At 44.0% G+C, this 18,359-nt stretch overlaps 2 protein-coding genes across 3 annotated transcripts; both read left to right on the top strand.

Annotated features, from left to right (window-relative positions):
* Positions 1 to 361: 361 nt before the first annotated feature.
* On the top strand, positions 362 to 7,155 carry LOC132463380 (nuclear receptor ROR-beta-like). The gene is made up of 9 exons (XM_060059510.1): positions 362 to 760; positions 913 to 1,051; positions 1,270 to 1,809; positions 2,079 to 2,200; positions 2,379 to 2,511; positions 2,711 to 2,818; positions 3,092 to 3,202; positions 4,212 to 4,324; positions 4,631 to 7,155. The coding sequence occupies exons 2-9, from the start codon at positions 946 to 948 to the stop codon at positions 4,790 to 4,792; spliced, it is 1,395 nt and encodes a 464-aa protein (XP_059915493.1). The 5' UTR covers positions 362 to 760; positions 913 to 945; the 3' UTR covers positions 4,793 to 7,155.
* A 404-nt stretch (positions 7,156 to 7,559) lies between these two features.
* Positions 7,560 to 18,269, top strand: LOC132463383 (endophilin-A2-like). Of its 2 annotated transcripts, XM_060059514.1 has the most exons (9): positions 7,560 to 7,772; positions 10,038 to 10,106; positions 10,366 to 10,582; positions 11,127 to 11,260; positions 12,357 to 12,515; positions 14,198 to 14,301; positions 14,635 to 14,768; positions 14,977 to 15,015; positions 15,698 to 18,269. In XM_060059514.1, exons 1-9 carry the CDS (start codon positions 7,728 to 7,730, stop codon positions 15,883 to 15,885), a joined length of 1,089 nt encoding a protein of 362 aa, XP_059915497.1. In that variant the 5' UTR covers positions 7,560 to 7,727; the 3' UTR covers positions 15,886 to 18,269. The 2 variants fall into 2 exon arrangements, with proteins under 2 accessions (XP_059915497.1, XP_059915498.1); XM_060059515.1 differs by lacking the exon at positions 14,977 to 15,015.
* Positions 18,270 to 18,359: the final 90 nt, after the last annotated feature.

Genomic DNA, 18,359 nt, shown 5'->3' with positions numbered 1-18,359 from the left:
GCCTAGTGTTTGTGGAATGCTCGCAGACAGGAGTTATATAATCGCCACAACGGGGAGGGTGTGGAGAGAGGAGACTTTTTTCCATTGCAGGCCTGCAACAGCCCTTATAAGTCTGTTTTAACAGTTTAAGTTTTCATTTGAGGAAACATAAAGAATACTTTTTTCTGTGGTTTTGAATCATTAGAAAAGTTGGTTTGAAATGGTTTTCCATATATATTATCCTCTCTGTAGGCTTGAGAGGGGGAGGGCATTTTGCCCTCCCCCCAAATCATTCATGAAGTTGTAGGATATGAATCAGAAGAACTTGACCTTTATCATTGTTTAAGTGACACATTCGCACATTTTTGCAGCAAGCGTTTGAACGCGTTTTCTGCTTTGCTGTTTTAGCATTCTCCCGTAACCATTACCACATGGCCTCACTGAGACCTGCTGTTTCCCCTCCCCTCTCCCGCACCAAATATAGGCGAAACCCAGGCTTTGTGTCCAAGTGTTTATTCATCTTTAAATGAGCCATTACTCAATGGTTCAATATCCCCAAACGATACGTTGGACGTGGCTCTCTTTGAAAGTCTCCCTCTTCCCTTTTGCTTCCCTTTGTCAGGTTTTAAGTTTTAAAAAATTCAACATTTTAATTCAGTGAAGTCACCCCCCACATGTCCATTCTGTCCCTGCAGCTCAAATTGAGGTCATCCCTTGTAAGATCTGTGGGGACAAGTCCTCAGGGATCCACTATGGAGTCATCACCTGTGAAGGCTGTAAGGTAAGGGCACGCTCTTATCCTCAGGGGAAAACGGTAATTCGTTGTATTTTAAATGCGTTGCATATTAATTGCGTCTAATATGTGCATGTATGTCGTGGTGCAGGTATCTCATGCATTGATGGGTGTGTGTGTGTGTGTGTGTGTGTGTGTAGGGTTTCTTCCGTCGTAGCCAGCAGAACAACGCCATGTACTCCTGCTCGCGCCAGAGGAGCCTGATCGACAGGACCAACCGTAACCGCTGTCAACACTGCCGGCTGCAGAAGTGTCTGGCACTAGGCATGAGCCGAGACGGTGAGCGTGGGAAAAAAAACACTTGTCACTTGTCATGAGCTCCCTGGTGGAGTTAACTTAATCACTCAGATCAGGGGGGGGGGGGGGGGGGGGGTGGGGAGGGTCGTCATTGAGAGCTGTTGCTTCACTACGTTTCCGAGGACACCAAGTTCCTGTAAAACAACATTTTGGAGCCACGAGTAATTGGACGGCGTTTGTCTTTGTCATCTCCTCATCAGCGGTGAAGTTCGGCCGCATGTCGAAGAAGCAGCGCGACAGCCTGTACGCCGAGGTGCAGAAGCACCAGAAGTCCCAGGAGGGCCTGGGCTCGGGAGGCGGCGGCCCCGGGGGTCTGTCCCTGCCCAGGGAGGAGGGCGTTTGTGGGGCCGCGGGGGAGGACGCAGAGGGAGGCCTGAGCCGCTCCTACAGCACCGCAGGCTCCAGCTCCGCCCTCAGCGACCTGGAGGACATCGCGGCGCTGCCCGACCTCTTTGACCTCCCCCTGAGCCCCGAGGAGGCCAGCGACTACTCCGGCCTGGACCTCCTGGGGGGCGGGGCCGGAGACAGCGCCGGGAACGCCTCCAGTTGCTCTTCCTCGTCCTCCTCGTCCTCCTCGTCCCTGTCCAATCGGAGCTCGCCGCAGCAGACGAGGATGGACGGGGCCGACGGGAGCGGCGTGGCGCTCATGCACACGCACTCTCGCACGCACGCGCTGCTCGTGCACGCCAACGCCTCTCTGCTGGACCAGCTGCCCGATGACTGCTCCATAACGGAACTCGGTGAGTCCATCCTGATGGATTCAGGGGCCTCCAATCCAATTCTTCTCATAATTGTCCCATTAATTATCTTAGTCCTCGACCTAAAACCGACAAAACACACATCATTACAATAACTCAGCAGTACATTGGTTATACACACACCCACAGTAAGTGTACATGTTGGGTGTGCACACAGTGATTCATAGCGATTTATTGGCGTATTAGCATGGGTCTCCGCTAAGCGATGACACTTGTCTGATGAGATCTTGTATGTTTGCGTGTGGTTTCAGAGCGCATCACGCAGAGTATCTTGAAGTCTCACCTCGAGACCTGCCAGTACAGCGTGGAGGACATGAAACTCTTCACCTGGGTTCAATACTCACCCGAGGAAACCCGCAGTTTTCAATCAAAGGTACACTTGTGTTAACTGGCGTATTGGATCTGTCTTTTGTAACATTAAACTGGGGAGGTGTGTGAATAACCACTGTAGATGCTGGACTACTCTGCCTTCGGTTGTCCTGATTGGTAGTACTGATAATAACAAATTGTTTTTATTGAATTATTTGTAATGAATTGTATTTCCTGTTTAGCCTGCAGAGTGGATGTGGCAGCAGTGTACCCATCACATCACCAATGCCATCCAATACGTGGTGGAGTTTGCCAAACGCATCGCTGGCTTCATGGACCTGTGCCAGAACGATCAGATAATCCTACTCAAAGCAGGTCAGCACTTCAAACGCAAATAATTCACCAAACTGTTTCCTTGATTTGCTGCGTACAGTCCCATTTCGGCCGGTTAAAAACCAAGTGGGAAACCTGCTAACTGTTGCTCTCTTGTCTTTTTGTCTCCAAACCTTTACCTCTCCATCCTCTCCTTCTTCTTCCCCTCCTCCTCTTACTCTATCTGTGGTGGCACACGCAGGTTGCTTGGAGGTCCTGCTCATACGCATGTGCCGTGCGTTCAATGCAACCAACGGCAGCATTTTCTTTGATGGAAAGTTTGCTTCCGCTCCATTCTTCAAAGCACTTGGTAAGAGCTAGTGTAGTGTCTATGGTCCATTCAGTCCATGACTGCGCATACACTAATCAAGGCTAGTGTCGTGGCCAGTGTGCTCATCCCGCCTTCAGGCCTGCTTTAACAACAACAAATATCTGAATTCACTGTTTGTTCATTCTGATAAAAAACACCTGTTCAATAACTAGTAGGTAAATAGCAAAAACTGGGGTCATCTAATCTTGTCTAATTGAACGTTTTTTTTAATGTGGAACGGGCCTCATGGAAGATACTGTGTTGTGTTTCTAGGTTGTGACGACCTGGTGAGCGCAGTGTTTGACCTTGGAAAGGTTCTCTGCCGCCTGCAGCTGTCGGATGAGGAGATGGCTCTGTTCAGTGCTGCAGTCCTGCTGTCCCCAGGTCAGTGCATTTCATTGCGGCCTTTCATATGCATGTACTCAAACTCAAGACTATAATGGTGGACCTTTTGTTTTTTAACAAAATTGTAGACCTTCAATTTTAGTTTGCATATACATTTAAATATAAATGTATAGACTTTAACCATACCAATCGTAAGACCAATGTGACATTTAAGGACCTTGGACTTTATGTATTAAAGTGTAATTCCGGCGAAAATTGAACACATGAAAACACATTTTCCGCATGAAAACCCATAAAATAAGCCTTCCAGACACTTTTTTCGTTGATAATCGAGTAAAGAGCTTGCCCGATGTTGCCCGGAGCAATGTACCAGCTCAAATGGCTTCCATGTTATTGGCTAGGGGCACCGCGAACGCTTCCAAATTGGCATTTTTTAAACTCTAATATTGCTCAAAATAGCACCAAACCTCTGCAGTAGCATGATTAGGGTCCCTACACATAAAACGAATCAATAACAACTTTGTCAGCGTACCGGGAGTATATTAAAAAAGACTGTTTTGCAAGTCTGTGCCTTTCCGGTAGGTCCATGTTTCCAGAGGTGCCAACAAATTTAACTTCAAAATCTGCCCTCTTGATATTTGGCTGATTTAAATGTGTTGGCGCCTCTGTTATATTATTTACGGTAGCCGGAAATCGACTTATGTGTTAGGGACCCTATTCATGCTACTGCCGAGGTTGGTGCTATTTTGAGCAATATTGGTGGTTAAAAAATGCCGATTTGGAAGCGTTCGCTGTGCCCCTAGCCACTAACATGAAAGCCATTTGGGCTGTTACATTGCTCCGGGCAACTTTGGGTTTTCATGCCGAAAAAGAGCCTGGGTTAAAGTTTTGCCAGAATTACACTTTTAAGGATACAGTGTGAATGTGAATCAATGCCACTTACGCAAAGCTAGTTTTATAATGTAAACGTCAAGGTAGAGGGGGAAGATGTGAGGGAGATGACAAAATTAGGGATCTTATCTGATGGTGGTGGTCTGGTCTCCTGCAGATCGGCCCTGGCTGAGTGAGGGCCCCAAGGTCCAGAGGCTCCAGAAGAAGGTCTACCTGGCTCTGCAGCACAGCCTACAAATGAGTGGGGCCTCAGACGAGAAACTAGACATGGTGAGCTTGATATTGGATTTGAGGTGTTTTCACGCTGGTTAGTGTTTTGTTGACCGGTTATGGGTTTGTTATGGTGTAAGGTTCGTACCCCTACCCCACCCTGTGTAGTCTAACCTGTAGGCATCTGATCTTCTGACCTTAATCACATGCATCTAAAAAAATACTATTTTAGTAACGCTGATACAAGGATCTTCTACGTGACTAAATGGGGTTAGTAAATGACGGGGACCAATCTCCATTACCCTATGGAAAGTTGCATGTTGGACCTCCAAACCAAACAAAGTGTTTACCTTTCTCTCCTTGCAGATGGTGTCCAAGCTGCCCCTGATGAAGTCAATCAGCAACCGGCACAACGACAAACTGGAGTTTTTCCGCTTGGTGCACCCCGAAACCGCCTACTGCTTCCCCCCTCTGTACCGGGAGGTGTTTGGCAGTGAAATGTCGGTCCCCGACTCCACCGCCAGCTAGACAGATGGACGGAGAGTGTAGGGAAGACCAGAGCAGGTAACGCCAGAGCAGAGAAGAGAGTAGGGTGAAGATGTTGACTCCCAACAACCAGCATATATTCAGACAATCCAGGATTTTAAATACTTGGTGTCTCATGATCCCAAGCTAGTCCTCCACTTTCCTCAGCAAAGCAGCACCTTACACCACAGACCGCACACTCGCCTCTGCTCCTCTGATACCGTAGCATTACCGTCACCCTGATGTGGAAATGTGAGCTCACATAGCCTGAATAAGCTCAAAGCTAGAAGCTACAACACTTTATTTTTTTTTCTTCTGACTGCTGGTCCTCCGGATCGGATGGTCATGAATGTACCTCATGTTTTAAGCACCAGTGCACAAGCAAGAACCAAACAGTGAATGTACAAACTTGCCACTCTGTGTTCAGAGTGTTCTGCTAAATAATTCGGTAAGAATATAATGTCTTTATATTCCAGTTATGTCTTTTTTCTTTTATGTGTGCGTCGATACATCTGGTATGGTACACATAGAAACTCATTCTCTCTTATAACATAATTATACTGACCATCTCAGTGGGACCAAGATCATTGATTTTGTATATATATTGTCCTGATATTATGAAAGTAAAGCAGGTATTACACAAGGCACAGCCCCGGCTGTCCCAATTGCTTTCATTATCTACAGTCTCGCATGCACACACCAACAGAGCCACTCCTAGATGGTGTTTGGTGCTGCCTGTCGCAGGCCCACGATGTAATGCAAAGAGAAACCTCAGTCCCACACTCCCCCATCCCTTGTTAATGCCACTCAGTCAGGAACAGATCAAATTATCTCTAATTTATATACACATTTATAAACAAATATTTTAAATAAGAATGTAAATAGATAATTCTATTAAACTGGGCGATCATGCGTGAGTGCAGTACATAGGGTGAGAAGAGAGGCGAGCAAACGCGATTCAGGGGATCACACTCGCTCATGAGAAAACGGATACTCCAGGAAAACACTCAATTCTTTGGACCATGCTCTCAGGTTTCCATGGCAACCCCCCCTCTTCCCCCCCCCCCCCATCGTACTATAATAAAACGACCCCATCTGTTTGAGGTCATTTACTGTTGATATGTTGGTGTTGGCAAGCGTGGACACTCATCTCTCGCCCAGCAAGGCAGGGAGACCGATCTGCCCACGCAAATGCAAAGACATTATCGTGATCCTGCGCCTGAACTTTCACTCGCCACGTTGGCTCTCTACACTCCTGAGAGGAGGACGTGGAGGGAATGTGATGGCGGGGCAAAAGTTTAATTCATGAACAATGTTGTAAGAGCATTTTGAAACCCAGGGTTTCCCCATCCCCTTGCATATTTCGAACCAGCAGGTATTATGTGTTGTGGACATGTCTTTGGTCGGGCGCCTCTGGTTACTGGTCGGGCATCGGCCGGCTTAATGGGTATCTTAGGCGCTGTTTGGAATAACTGTTATTTTTGCATATTTGCTGTACCTCTCTCCCTCAGTAGCACTAGGATCCGGTAGTTGTGGAAACACCAAGCACTTATTCCTCCTTCTCCTCACAGGGCACTAGCCAGTGGCCAGACAGAGACAACAGCAGCTCCCCACCGGCCCCTCCGAGCTAGGCTAGCCCTTGATGTTCGTTGGAGTGCATAGAAAGGCCCACGCAGACGTTTTTCTGTATGAGCAACTTGTAACGTACTTGTACAGAGTTCCAAAGCTCCTCTTAAAGTTTACTTTCACAACAACAAGCTGTATGACTAATGGAATAGAGATGCTGGCCATAGAGTGAGGATTAGTTAACAACGCATTGCCTGCTAGAAGGATTGGGACTGATGAGAAAGCATTCGTTTTCAGAACTTAAGGGGGACTGCGGGGGGAGGGGCTAGCTGTGCTCCCTGAGGTGACCGTATCACTAGTGTCTTCTAGCCTTGTACACACCTTTGCACCTAAGATGAGACCCATAACTGTATAACTGTGGTGATTAGGGTTACTCTATTTTTGTGAATGTTCTCACACCGTGTCAAAAGTCCTTTTTATCCTAATATTGTAATTATTAGGATTCTTCAGATTCATTGTACTTTTGCTGTGATTTTCATCTGTCAATCTTTCCACAATTTTTGTTTTTTGTCCTTGTCTTGTCAAGTAAGTGATCTACTTTATATTGAAATAATGGACTATTCCAAATTTGACTCCCTGCTCTTTTCTTCTATGACAAAACGTAAAACAATATGTTACTACTCCCGACACAGTGTAACTCAAGAGTCAGACACAGTTCAATATGTATTGTCATATATGTTGTCCAATAAGATACATTATATGGGGTTTTAAGAATGTAATAAAAACAAGTTTTGAAACAAGGATATGTCTGTCTTTACTGTGCTCAAAATGTGTTTCTAAATTCTTGCCATGGAGTCGACTATCTAGTTACTAGATAGTTGAGAAGTGCTATCTAGTTAACAGATAGTTGACTCCATGATGGCAAATATAGTGGTCTTACTTACTCACTGGTATTATATTGTGAAGTAGATGATAGATCATATCAGCTTCACCGTATAGTAGCCTACCAGTAGGCCTATCTCACCAGTTAGGGATATTCAAATGTATATAATCCATTGTAAACTTTAAAAGGTTATAAAGCCATTTGTTTGCTTATACTTGGTTCGCAAAGTTACACGTCAATATTTGTTTGTCTGGGAAGGGTAATGTGAGCGTTAAATTTATAGCAACGGTTGGTTTATTACCCCAGAGCCGCCCCTTCTGAGTCTAAACTCAGCCAGGAAATACAGTGGCTGCCTGGTGGCGGGTTCTGCACTGTTGGTGCAAAGTTTGAAGACGTGTAAAAACAGGGCAGTGGTCAAGGCACAACTTGGTTCAAACTTTCAAAGTTTTTTACTCAATAATTAACTTTTGTAACAATTGGCGATTAAGGATGTCTGTTGCCGGATTTAAGAAGCAGTTTTACAAAGCCAGCCAGGTAAGACAGTACATCCAGGGGTAAGATCTTTATCACGCTTAATACATGGCAACAAAGCTAGCGTTACTGCTAGCGAGGGTTAAAAGTTTGAGTCTGTGAAGTTCATAGTAATGTATGTGGCCTATACTAAACTAAAAGCACTCATACACTTCACACAGGGTACGTTTTTTAATTTAAACCAGGCTTAAACATAAGATAGTACGCCTTAATAGGATCGTAATGTAAGATAATGCTAAAGTTGTTTGCTAGCTGTCAGATGATAGCCTTTTCGTTCACATTGTCATCACTGTCACCAAGTAGTGGCGTGTTAGAAACAAACATTAGGACTAGTTTGCTTCAGACCAAAAATGTGAGTTTCTTGTTTAATATTACAATACGTTGTTTCAAGAACGTGACGACATTATGATGGAAAGCGTAATTCATCAACATTCCCGATCCCATCTGCTGTGTTTCATTAAGGATATCATGGACTATGTTCTCTCCTCAGACAGTTGTTTCGGTCTGTAATACTTTCTGGAAGTAGTTTTCTGAAAATGAAGGGAATTCGAACTATTTTCCACTGATTATGATGATGACGATGATGATGATGGCATTTACCAACGAAGTTACTATATAATCTACTTTGAAGTTCTTTGTTTTTGATTGACTCCCTCTTTCCAGTTTGGTCTAGTTTGACATTGGAGTTTAATGTGTTATCTTAAATCCAACTAAATCGATGCGTCATACTAAGTATGATTAAGGAGCCTGGCTGATAGGCATAACCTGACAATCTCAAAAGATAGGGAATGCAGTAAGGCAAAGTGAAGGATAATTAACGAGAACGAAGTTAAGGTATGGTGTAGGCTAGGCCTACACAATATGTCATGGCTAGAGCACATCTTCATTTATATAATCAAAGCCTGTATGTTTATAACATTATACAGCTATTTGGGATTGACAAAATGTATTCATTTTGCTATTCTTCTCTATCCTGCTCAGAGTTGTCACTCCCAACACATTTTATGTTGGGAGTGACAACTGGAATCTCTGCTATTCATCCACCCAGACCAGATTCCAGATACCTAGTTTGTTTCATTAGCATACGTTTATGCCATTCTTGCTGTACAGGTGGTTTGCAAATCCGTAGGAACAGTATTGCCTAACAACGGTTCTTCACACATCTCATGTTTTGTCCTTGAGGATTAGGCCCAGCGTGTACAATTGTATTCACTTTTAATTAAAAAATAATTTCACTGGACAAGCTATTAATCCAACCAAGACTATATCTTGAGCCATGGATACATCCAATCCAATAAAAAAAATCAGAGAGGTGAATGTATTATTTAAAAATGGTAGACGGGGGAACTCAGTGGCCACTATTTATCCTTTTGTTGTAATGTTGACCAATTGTTTAACATTTGAAGAGACTATTACAGTGTTTTGGCATATTTTACTTTATTCTAGACTGATGTATTCAACTTCAATCCATATATAAAGGTGTAGCTTCTTTTAGAATTTACCACTTCACGTTTTTCATGAAGTGGTACCTTTCCATTCCCACATTGACTAAATATAAATGTAAATGTAAACATTTTGACGATGATCTCAGGCAGCAATCGCCCAAGCTGGACCAATGCACATCACAGCTGGAGGTCCCGTGTGAGGGGCCTCAGACGCCGCGTGGCTCAATAGTTAGACAACCCAGAGCAACACCTGCTTTGAGTTTAGTTACCAATCCGTGTGTTTCCATGAACTGTAACCATCAATTTTGTGTGTGTGTGTGTCTGTGTCTGTGTCTGGCTGGAGCTAACAGTTGCAGCTCTCAGCCATAACAATGGCTTACAGTGAAGTCGGTCCGTGTTGTGCTGTGGCCAAAGCAATCAAACATTTGCTCATGAACCCTTTAAGACATGCAGGGCATGGTGTCAGGTGTGGCTTTAATCAGTAATATAGTGAATGCACTGAAGCTCGGAAAGTTCAGGGATTTTAGATCATTTGTGAATCTTTTCAGTGGTGGTTTAGCATAGAGTAAATCTATCAGGTCGGCCCTCTGTTTTTGTCCCGACCTGATAGAATCATGGCTTCCTCCAGTGGAAAGCATGAATTTCCATGAATGGAAACCCACTGGGAGTGGATGAAATGACAGGATAGTCAAGATATTCATGTATGCAGGCCTGCCAGGGTTTTTAATTTTTTTTGTGGAAAACTTTCAGATTAAATAGTTTTGTATCTCTGGCAAATTTATCATTTACATTTAAAAAATATGCTATTTTCTGTCATCATTAGTTGGTCAGTGAGAAAGTTGGAGGTGCCGAGGGAACCAAACTAGATGAGGACTTCAAGGACCTCGAGAAGGTGAGCACACACACACACACACACATGTGCGCACGCGTAGTGTTGTGTGTTAGCGCTACTTCTGGTGAAACCCCTATAAAACTAAATATTACTATCTCTGTTGCAACTATAATGCATTACAAAAAATTTAACTTATTTACTGATTTCTGTAGTAGCTCTGACAATTTCTTTCACGTTGTTCCTTTGCCTCACCTGTAAGTATACTAAAAGACCAAAAGTGAAAGTCATTTCTCCACACCCACCAATCCCATCCCACCAGAAAGCGGACATCACCAGCAGAGCAGTGCTGGATGTCATCACCAAAACCTCAGAGTACCTCCAGCCCAACCCGACCGCCCGGGCCAAGCTCACCATGCTCAACACAGTGTCCAAGATCCGCGGGCAGGTGAACAGCCCCGGCTACCCACAGTCGGAGGGCCTGCTGGGGGAGAGCATGGTCAAGTTTGGACGGGAGATGGGCGATGACACTAACTTTGGTAGGAAGGAGTACTGTGTACAGGCATCGAGCCCACACTCCAAAGCCACTCCCAGTGCAGTATGTGCTCCTCCCTAATGAGCAAGCAGGGGTGAGGCGTCATGCTGGAGGATGAACACTGGGAGTCTGTGGACATTGGGGCTACAACCCAGAACCTTTCAGCTGGTAGACAAACACCTTGACTATTGGAGAATGAAATTAGAGAATAGGCGAATGAGAGACTTTGGATTTAGAAGGAACATTAGATCTTTTTTTTGCGATCAAAACATTTTAAGAGAGGGCATAAACGCAAGTCATGTTTTGGTTTGGTCCAAGGAGATTAGTATTAATAGTAGGACCCATTAGTCCAGCTTAAATGTATTTATATACACATTACATAAACAAGACACATCTCGCGGTGAGGCTGGCCTTGGAGAATGGGGTTCGTCAGCACTTACTTTGCTTACTGTGCGTGTCATTGAAATACAACTCATTAACCTGCTTGACGTAATGTCAGAAGTGTGTGTATGCGCGCCTGTTCATGTGTGTTTATTTGTACTATTCAGGGGGGGCGCTCTTGGATGTGGGGGAGTCAATGAAGAGATTGGCAGAAGTGAAGGATTCACTGGATATCGATGTCAAACAGAACTTTATTGATCCTCTGCAGGCCATCGCTGACAAGGACATCAAAGACATCCAGGTAAAATAGACCTCCAATAAATGATACAAACTACTAACTAAAGGCTCTTGATCATGCATTATATCCCCAAAATTGATGTACGATGAGGAAAAATGCTTAGCAGAGAAAATAAATGGTCACCAAATAGGGCTGTGCGATATGATGATGTATATCGGGGGACGAGAGAAAAAAGTCTTGGATATTTCCCGTTATTTTATCGTTATTTCACTTCACGGCTTACCTGCTTTACGTTCACTACACCTACGTGACAATTACAGAAACAAACATGGAGGAGCGTGAGACAGAACAAATGTCCCAACAGTCTGAGGCAGAACCAGAGTCAGAAGATGTGATATTTTGAAAGAAAAGCAAATCTCAAATGATTTGAAGGGGTCTTTAGTTATATAGATGTGTGAAGCTCCTTCTGGACAGCTTCAGGTGAATTTTGATGGTTCCTTCCAAGAGAGGGTGGGGCAGTATAACGGGTTTCTGTCTGAGCAGTGGTTCATTCGGATGTCCGTGTCCGGGTGGGGGTTAAGCTCAGTATAATCCCAGGGTGTGTGGCGCCTTTCATATAACATCACTCATTATAACTCTCATACAGAACGATGATACAAAAAGTAGTGCAAAGAGTACTCAATCTCCAGTACTGGCTGCTGTAGGCCTACTGGAGATTTCTGAAATGTAGTGACGTTTACTGTTTATTTCCATATACTATATGTTAATTTGCTGTACTATTGGATATTTCCTGAAACTGTGATTTATACTATAATGTATATATATTTTTTTTTATATGTTCGATAGCCCTTATTTTTTCTCCCTCATTTGGTACCGTTCTGATCAAACTAACTTGTAAATATAAGAAAAGAGACTGCTTTAATTTGTATTTAGTTGAAAGGATTATTAAAAAAAAATGTGGTTATTCTGGGTAGACATTTGGTTCATAGAATTTACAGATGTACAAATGTACTATATCGTTATATTTATATATATATATATATATATATATATCTCGTAATCAAGATAGGAAATGACCCATATCGTGGTAGGAGATTTCGTCCATTTCGCACACAATCCCCATAGAAAATGTTTGTCTCTGTCTATCTCTGATCTGCAGCACCACCTGAAGAAGCTGGAGGGCCGCCGGCTGGACCTGGACTACAAGAAGAAGCGTCAGGGGAAGATCCCTGATGAGGAGTTCAGGCAGGCCCTGGAGAAGTTCCACGAGTCTAAAGAGCTGGCGGAGGTCTCCATGCACAACCTGCTGGAGACGGACGTAAGTGGCTCTGAACTGTTTAACCACGGAAGCCCATAAGTAGCACAACAGAAGGACAATAACATATGGCGTTTATATGAGACCAATATCACGTCAATGCGGGATACTGACCTTATCTCTTAATAAGGAGACAAAGATCACGTGATATCAATAAACCTATTACGTTGATACGTGACACTGAACTCGTCACTTAATTATAAGAACAGCAAAGAGAAACAGAGTGATTCCCTGATGTCACGCTCTCTCTTAGAAACTGACCAGGAGCATAACAATAGTTAGTGATAGTCAATTGTTTGACACTGCTCAAGGGAAGTATTATGATACCAGGTCTTTAGCCAAGAATCTCACATTTCCCATGTGAATACAGAAATGCCTTAGGAGTTCCCATGTCGTTACAAGATAAGTTCAGTCTTGTGTATGAACGCGATAGTTTTCTCTGAATTACATGGTATGTTCAGTATCATGTGTAAACGTGATGCTTTCTGGTTTTTACGTGATAGTTTCCTCGTTATAATGTGATGCGTATCTCATTAAAACAGCAGAACATTCCATTTTTCTGCTGTTGCAGTAATTCGCTTCCAAACATTGCTCTGCACCAGGGGTCACCAACACAGTGTCCGCGGGCACCATGGCGCCCGCAAGGACCACATGAGGCGCCCGCAGGCCTGTTCTGAAAACAGCACTACTCATTCTTGAACAACTCTTTCCCACCTTTTTTAAGTCATTGTTGATAATTATTGTGAGAAATCATTAACATGACTTAATTAATTAACATGTCTTCACATAGATGAGTATCATTAATCATTAATAGTAACATATAACTAAAGGCAAACTGAGCAAATTTGTTATTTCAGGAGAGTGTATAGAACTGGGTGCCCTTCGTATGACTCAGTACCCATGAAGTAGCTCTCAGGTTCAGAAAGGTTGGTGACCCCTGCTCTACACTCTATACCTTTGCATATGAAGAAAGCTTCTGGCCCATTGTAGTACACTGTATGGAAAAAGACAATGGTTTCAGTTATTAGTAAGCTTAGTGTTCTGTGAATGCGATGCATTCATTTCAGGTCGTCAAATGAAGAATTAAAAGTGGATTTATGATCATAGTGAATACCCACTTCAAAATTGTAATGATTCTATCACACTTTTTGATTCATATTGAACATCTGTAGCACTTTTATGTACTCTGAAGTTTCTATTAGTGGACGGACTCACCTAGGACCCTCCCCATTCCATAATTACACAGTGGCTGATTACAGGATCTATGACCAGAGCCCATTGGTATTTCTCTAAAGGCATGCCATTAGCTGCTATTGGGCTGTATACATAGCAACTTGGCACGACAGTCAGAAGGTTCAACAAGCTGTGCGTCAGGTCTCGGCTGGTGGCACCGGTTTTTCTATTAACTTGCTCAGGCAAACTTGTCCAACCTGTCTTTGCTGTTGTTTATACAGTGCTCTATTTTTAGTCTTCATCTAAGTCCTGCATTCATTGAATGATCACGTGATCTACCCAACTGCGGATGGTGTATGAGTCCCATTTAACGCGCGTGTGTGTGTGTGTGTGTGTGTGTGTGTGTGTGTGTGTGTGTGTGTGTGTGTGTGTGTGTGTGTGTGTGTGTGTGTGTGTGTGTGTGTGTGTGTGTGTGTGTGTGTGTGTGTGTGTGTGTTTGTCCGTGTGTTCAGGTGGAGCAGGTGAGCCAGCTGTCCTCTCTGGTGGAGTCCCAGGTGCAGTATCACAGGCAGGCCGTGCAGATTCTGGAGGAGCTGTACGAGAAGCTGGGACAAAGGTGTGCACTGTTGGTAGCTCAGTGAGGATTAGTCATCAATAGTACGCTTCTGATACACTTAAGACGTTAATCGTTGATCCCAGCAAATAATCAAGGTAATGACTGTGTTTAAAACGGCAAGAAATAAACCCATTGGCCTTTTTCCCCCTGGCTCATGGTTTTTGATGATACGTATGCTCTAATCTACTCCTCCACGGTTGTAGAAACATATTCCTATCATTGACTCAGACCCTTATATACCGGATCGACACTACATCAAACCCATCACCGCCTTATCAAATATGCGTTTCTCGTCAAGGTTTCTCACTGCTGTTGAACCCTGTGTGTTGGCAGGGTGACTGAGGCCCAGTCCCGGCCCCGGCGTGAGTACACCCCCAAGCCAAAGCCCACCATGGACTACGGGGAGCCCGAGCAGGCGAACCGCGGCTACGCGGCCCCCGCGGCTAACCCTCCCTCATACTCGGCCGGTAAGCCTCTGATGTGTGCTTGCGTGAACTTGAACCAGCCACCGTTTGCAGTTTACTGCTGCCTTACTCAACTGGCAATAATGTTTACTCTTGTACTCTGACTTTAAATTTCAACTACTCGTATTGTGTCTATTTTAAGGTACTCTTTCATGTAGTTATTGTTCATGTAAAATTGTCCTCAATCTATAACCTCAAACTGCATGTCCAGGTCCGTCCTTCCGGGGACCCTCGTTGAAGAACAGAAGGCGTGAGTGTGTTGGCTAGCGATGGCACCGTTAAGCACAGCCCCCCCCCCTGTGGGGGGGGGTGCCTGACTGGTGCCTGACTGGTGCCTGACTGGTGTGATAACTCAGTTGGATGGTGTTGATGCTGTTGACTAATGCTTTTTTTAACTCCTGTGTATCTGTTGGGTTCTAACAGTGGAAAACTAATTGCAACAACTAACTACATTAAGTATAACTGGAAACCCTAACCGTATTTCATTCTCGTTCTAAGGTGTTTGTGCATAGTGACTGCTGGTTTGATGTTTGTCTGATACTGATGAACCTCCGAGCCCTCAGAAAGAGAATTAATGCAACCCTGTATGTACATGTATGTTTTAATGGTAAGCAAAAGAAGGAAAAGCCTCAAACATGGCTCCTGCTGTCACTAACGCTAGAGTCTCCCTGCTTCGTGGAGGCTCAGTGTTCTCGATCGTTCTAGATGTGCACGTAAACAGCACCGCTAACATGTCACAGATAAACCCAATTCTGTGTGAGGGGCGATGAACTAATCTTGTTAAAGGGCATTTCTACCAATCTTGTCAATCTCCTTTCACCTTTCCCTTCCCTCCCTTTCATTCTCTCTCTCCTAATCCCACCTTGTTCCGCACAAAATGTCCTCTATTGAAAATGCCCCTCTCTCCCCCCCCCCCCTCTCTCTTCCCCCAGCGGAGGCCAGCTGTAAGGCCCTGTACGACTTTGAGGCCGAGAACCCCGGCGAGCTGAGCTTCCGCGAGGGCGACCTCATCACCCTGACCAGCCGCATCGACGAGAACTGGTTCGAGGGCACCGTGCAAGGCCGTGTGGGATTCTTCCCCAACAACTACGTTGAGGTGGTGGTCCCACTGAGCCACTGAAGACGGGCTGAACCAAGAGGAAGAGGAGGAAGAGCAGGAAGGGATGACGGTGATTATGATGATGTGAGACATTCAATCGTTTAAAGGGGCATTCCGGAATGGGATTTTCTTTTATAAAAGATCTCCATAAAGGCAAAGGCAAATTTCCGTGGCCTACTAATAACTAGCTATATATAAGGACAAATACAGATGGGTGGGATTTGAAAAATAAGTACAATTACAAAAAGGGAAAGCACAATTTGTGAGTGTGCTCATATTGCTCTCACATTCTCGCTATCCAAGTACTTCCTGCACAAGCCGGTGCTGATGAAGAAGGGCTGTTCTGTTCGTTAAAAAGTGCAAATACTTTATACTGACATTGCATTGTTTAAGGGAAACTAAAAAACATATTGAATACATTCTCTGTTTATCAATTATTCACCACACGAATAGGACTCATAAATGAATATGAACATTATCTTGCTCCATTAAGTTTTACTTTATTTCTTATCTCTCTGCCTCCCTATGATGGCAATCTAGATTTCTTATGCTTTGCTGCCATCTAGCAGTGCACACAGCTGGTTCAGTTGGGAACGGTCGTAATAAGACTCGCCTGTAGGGGGCGTACTTTCCTCATAGTGGTTTCAGCATCTTGATAATAAGGGGACACTTTCTGCGTTCTGAACGTCCCAGCAAGCTTTCTGTCACATAGGCCTTGGAGTTTGTATCAGGATTATTGTTTTAGTGCAATCTCCACATACTCGCATACACATACATAGTTGAATATTTGTTTAGAATAATCTGTGAGTTGTTGCATCAAACCTCTTCTGTGTTTCAATGAACGTTTGAAGCAGAACCTTGTAAACATATCATTTCAAAGGAAACTTGAAATCTGTTCAGGTACAGGAAAGAAACTGCTGCTGTATAATTTACTATCAACCCCCCTTTTTCTCACATTTGTACTATCTTACTTAAAACCAATAACACCAACTGCCGGTCCTTCAGAAGAATACTAAAGCCATAAACACGGCCCTAACTGGTGTTTTCTGAGGCTTAGATATGGTACTGCTGGCAGTATCGCTGACAAATCCTTGTGGGCCTCGTCCCCATTGTTTACCGATAACCTCACTGTGAGCTTGTCTATACTATTATGGACGGTAATTACACGGGCAAATCCTGTCGCTATGTAAAACTATGCTTTGGCGTCAAATGGAAAATCCATTAGACAAGTTGTGGGCATGCTCCTAGCCGGAAAACCTAGACCCTCTCCCCCTCCCTATTGTGTACATTCTTAAGGAGCGCCTCAGGTTTTACTAACATTTAAGCCTATTAGGGAGAAACCAAGCACTGTAACTATCTGCTCTGGGTGAAGTTCCTCCTATCGGCATCTCTGTTATGAAAGCAGCTGCTCTCCCAACGCGTCTCCCTCTAAACTGGAAGTGGAACAGACGGGTCTTCATAGAGACGAAGGGCAAACAACAGCGGATTATGCCCCGCCCCCTCCTCTCCCGACCCCTCTCTATTTACCACCTGCCCCTGCTGCACCCCTGTCTACTCTCCAGCTCATCCTCCCCGCCCCAGACCAATACCCCCCCCCCCCCCCCCCCCCCTAACCTCCTTCTTTGAGCCATCACTCTTAATCTTTCCACTTACAGTAGCACACACATAAACGGTGGGCCTGCATGCATTTTGTGGGTCATTTGTGTGTGCATTGCATTCTGAAGGCCATAGACTTCTCTAGCTGTGTGCTGAGTCATCGACCAGCGTGGGGACCAGGTGTGGGAAGGCCCACCTCGTTAAGGGTCTCCGTAAAACCGGTTGGGAGGGTTAGGAGGGTGTGGTGTGTTGGCATAGTTTAGGTTGCTCGTAACACGCACCGTAAAACATGGATGATGAATGATTTCACATCACATATTGCTCACATCATTTGATCTGTGCATTTATGTGTGTGCTGCTGTCGATGCAGGATTAGGAGTTCTATAGTGGTGGCTGTCCTTTTTTATTTTTATTTTTTTTTGACCTGATGATATATGATGGGCCAGCCCGTTGCATCAAAACAGAAGCCTCAGATGCAGTGTTTGTAAGAAATAAGTATTATCTGACCGTATAGCTTTATGTTAATATGTTGAATATAAATAATATTTTCTGTGTATGTATTTTTGTGCCATGCATGTGTCTTCATAGTTGCTTTTCGGGATGTCCAATGCAATATCACATTGTTGTAATTGTGAGACTGGGAAGAAAAAAAGCAGGATTATCCCCGATTATGATTATTTTTTAAGGATAAACGGATTATCCCGTTATCCTGCATAATGTTTAACCTGAAATGTTGTCTATTAATATGTTGAGGTGGATGGATGCTCCCTTTTTTCTTTATAAAATAAATGATGGATACGTTTAAAAAAGGTTTTGTTTTTAATCTGTCAAATTTATAGAATTCATAAACAATTGCTGGATTTATGTGTTTGACCCCATTGCGTAAATACCTACATTTT

Source organism: Gadus macrocephalus, chromosome 8, assembly GCF_031168955.1.
Source record: "Gadus macrocephalus chromosome 8, ASM3116895v1".
Taxonomy (NCBI): domain Eukaryota; kingdom Metazoa; phylum Chordata; class Actinopteri; order Gadiformes; family Gadidae; genus Gadus; species Gadus macrocephalus.
Note: the sequence above shows the minus strand (reverse complement) of the source record. Positions and strands in the feature narration are given on the sequence as shown.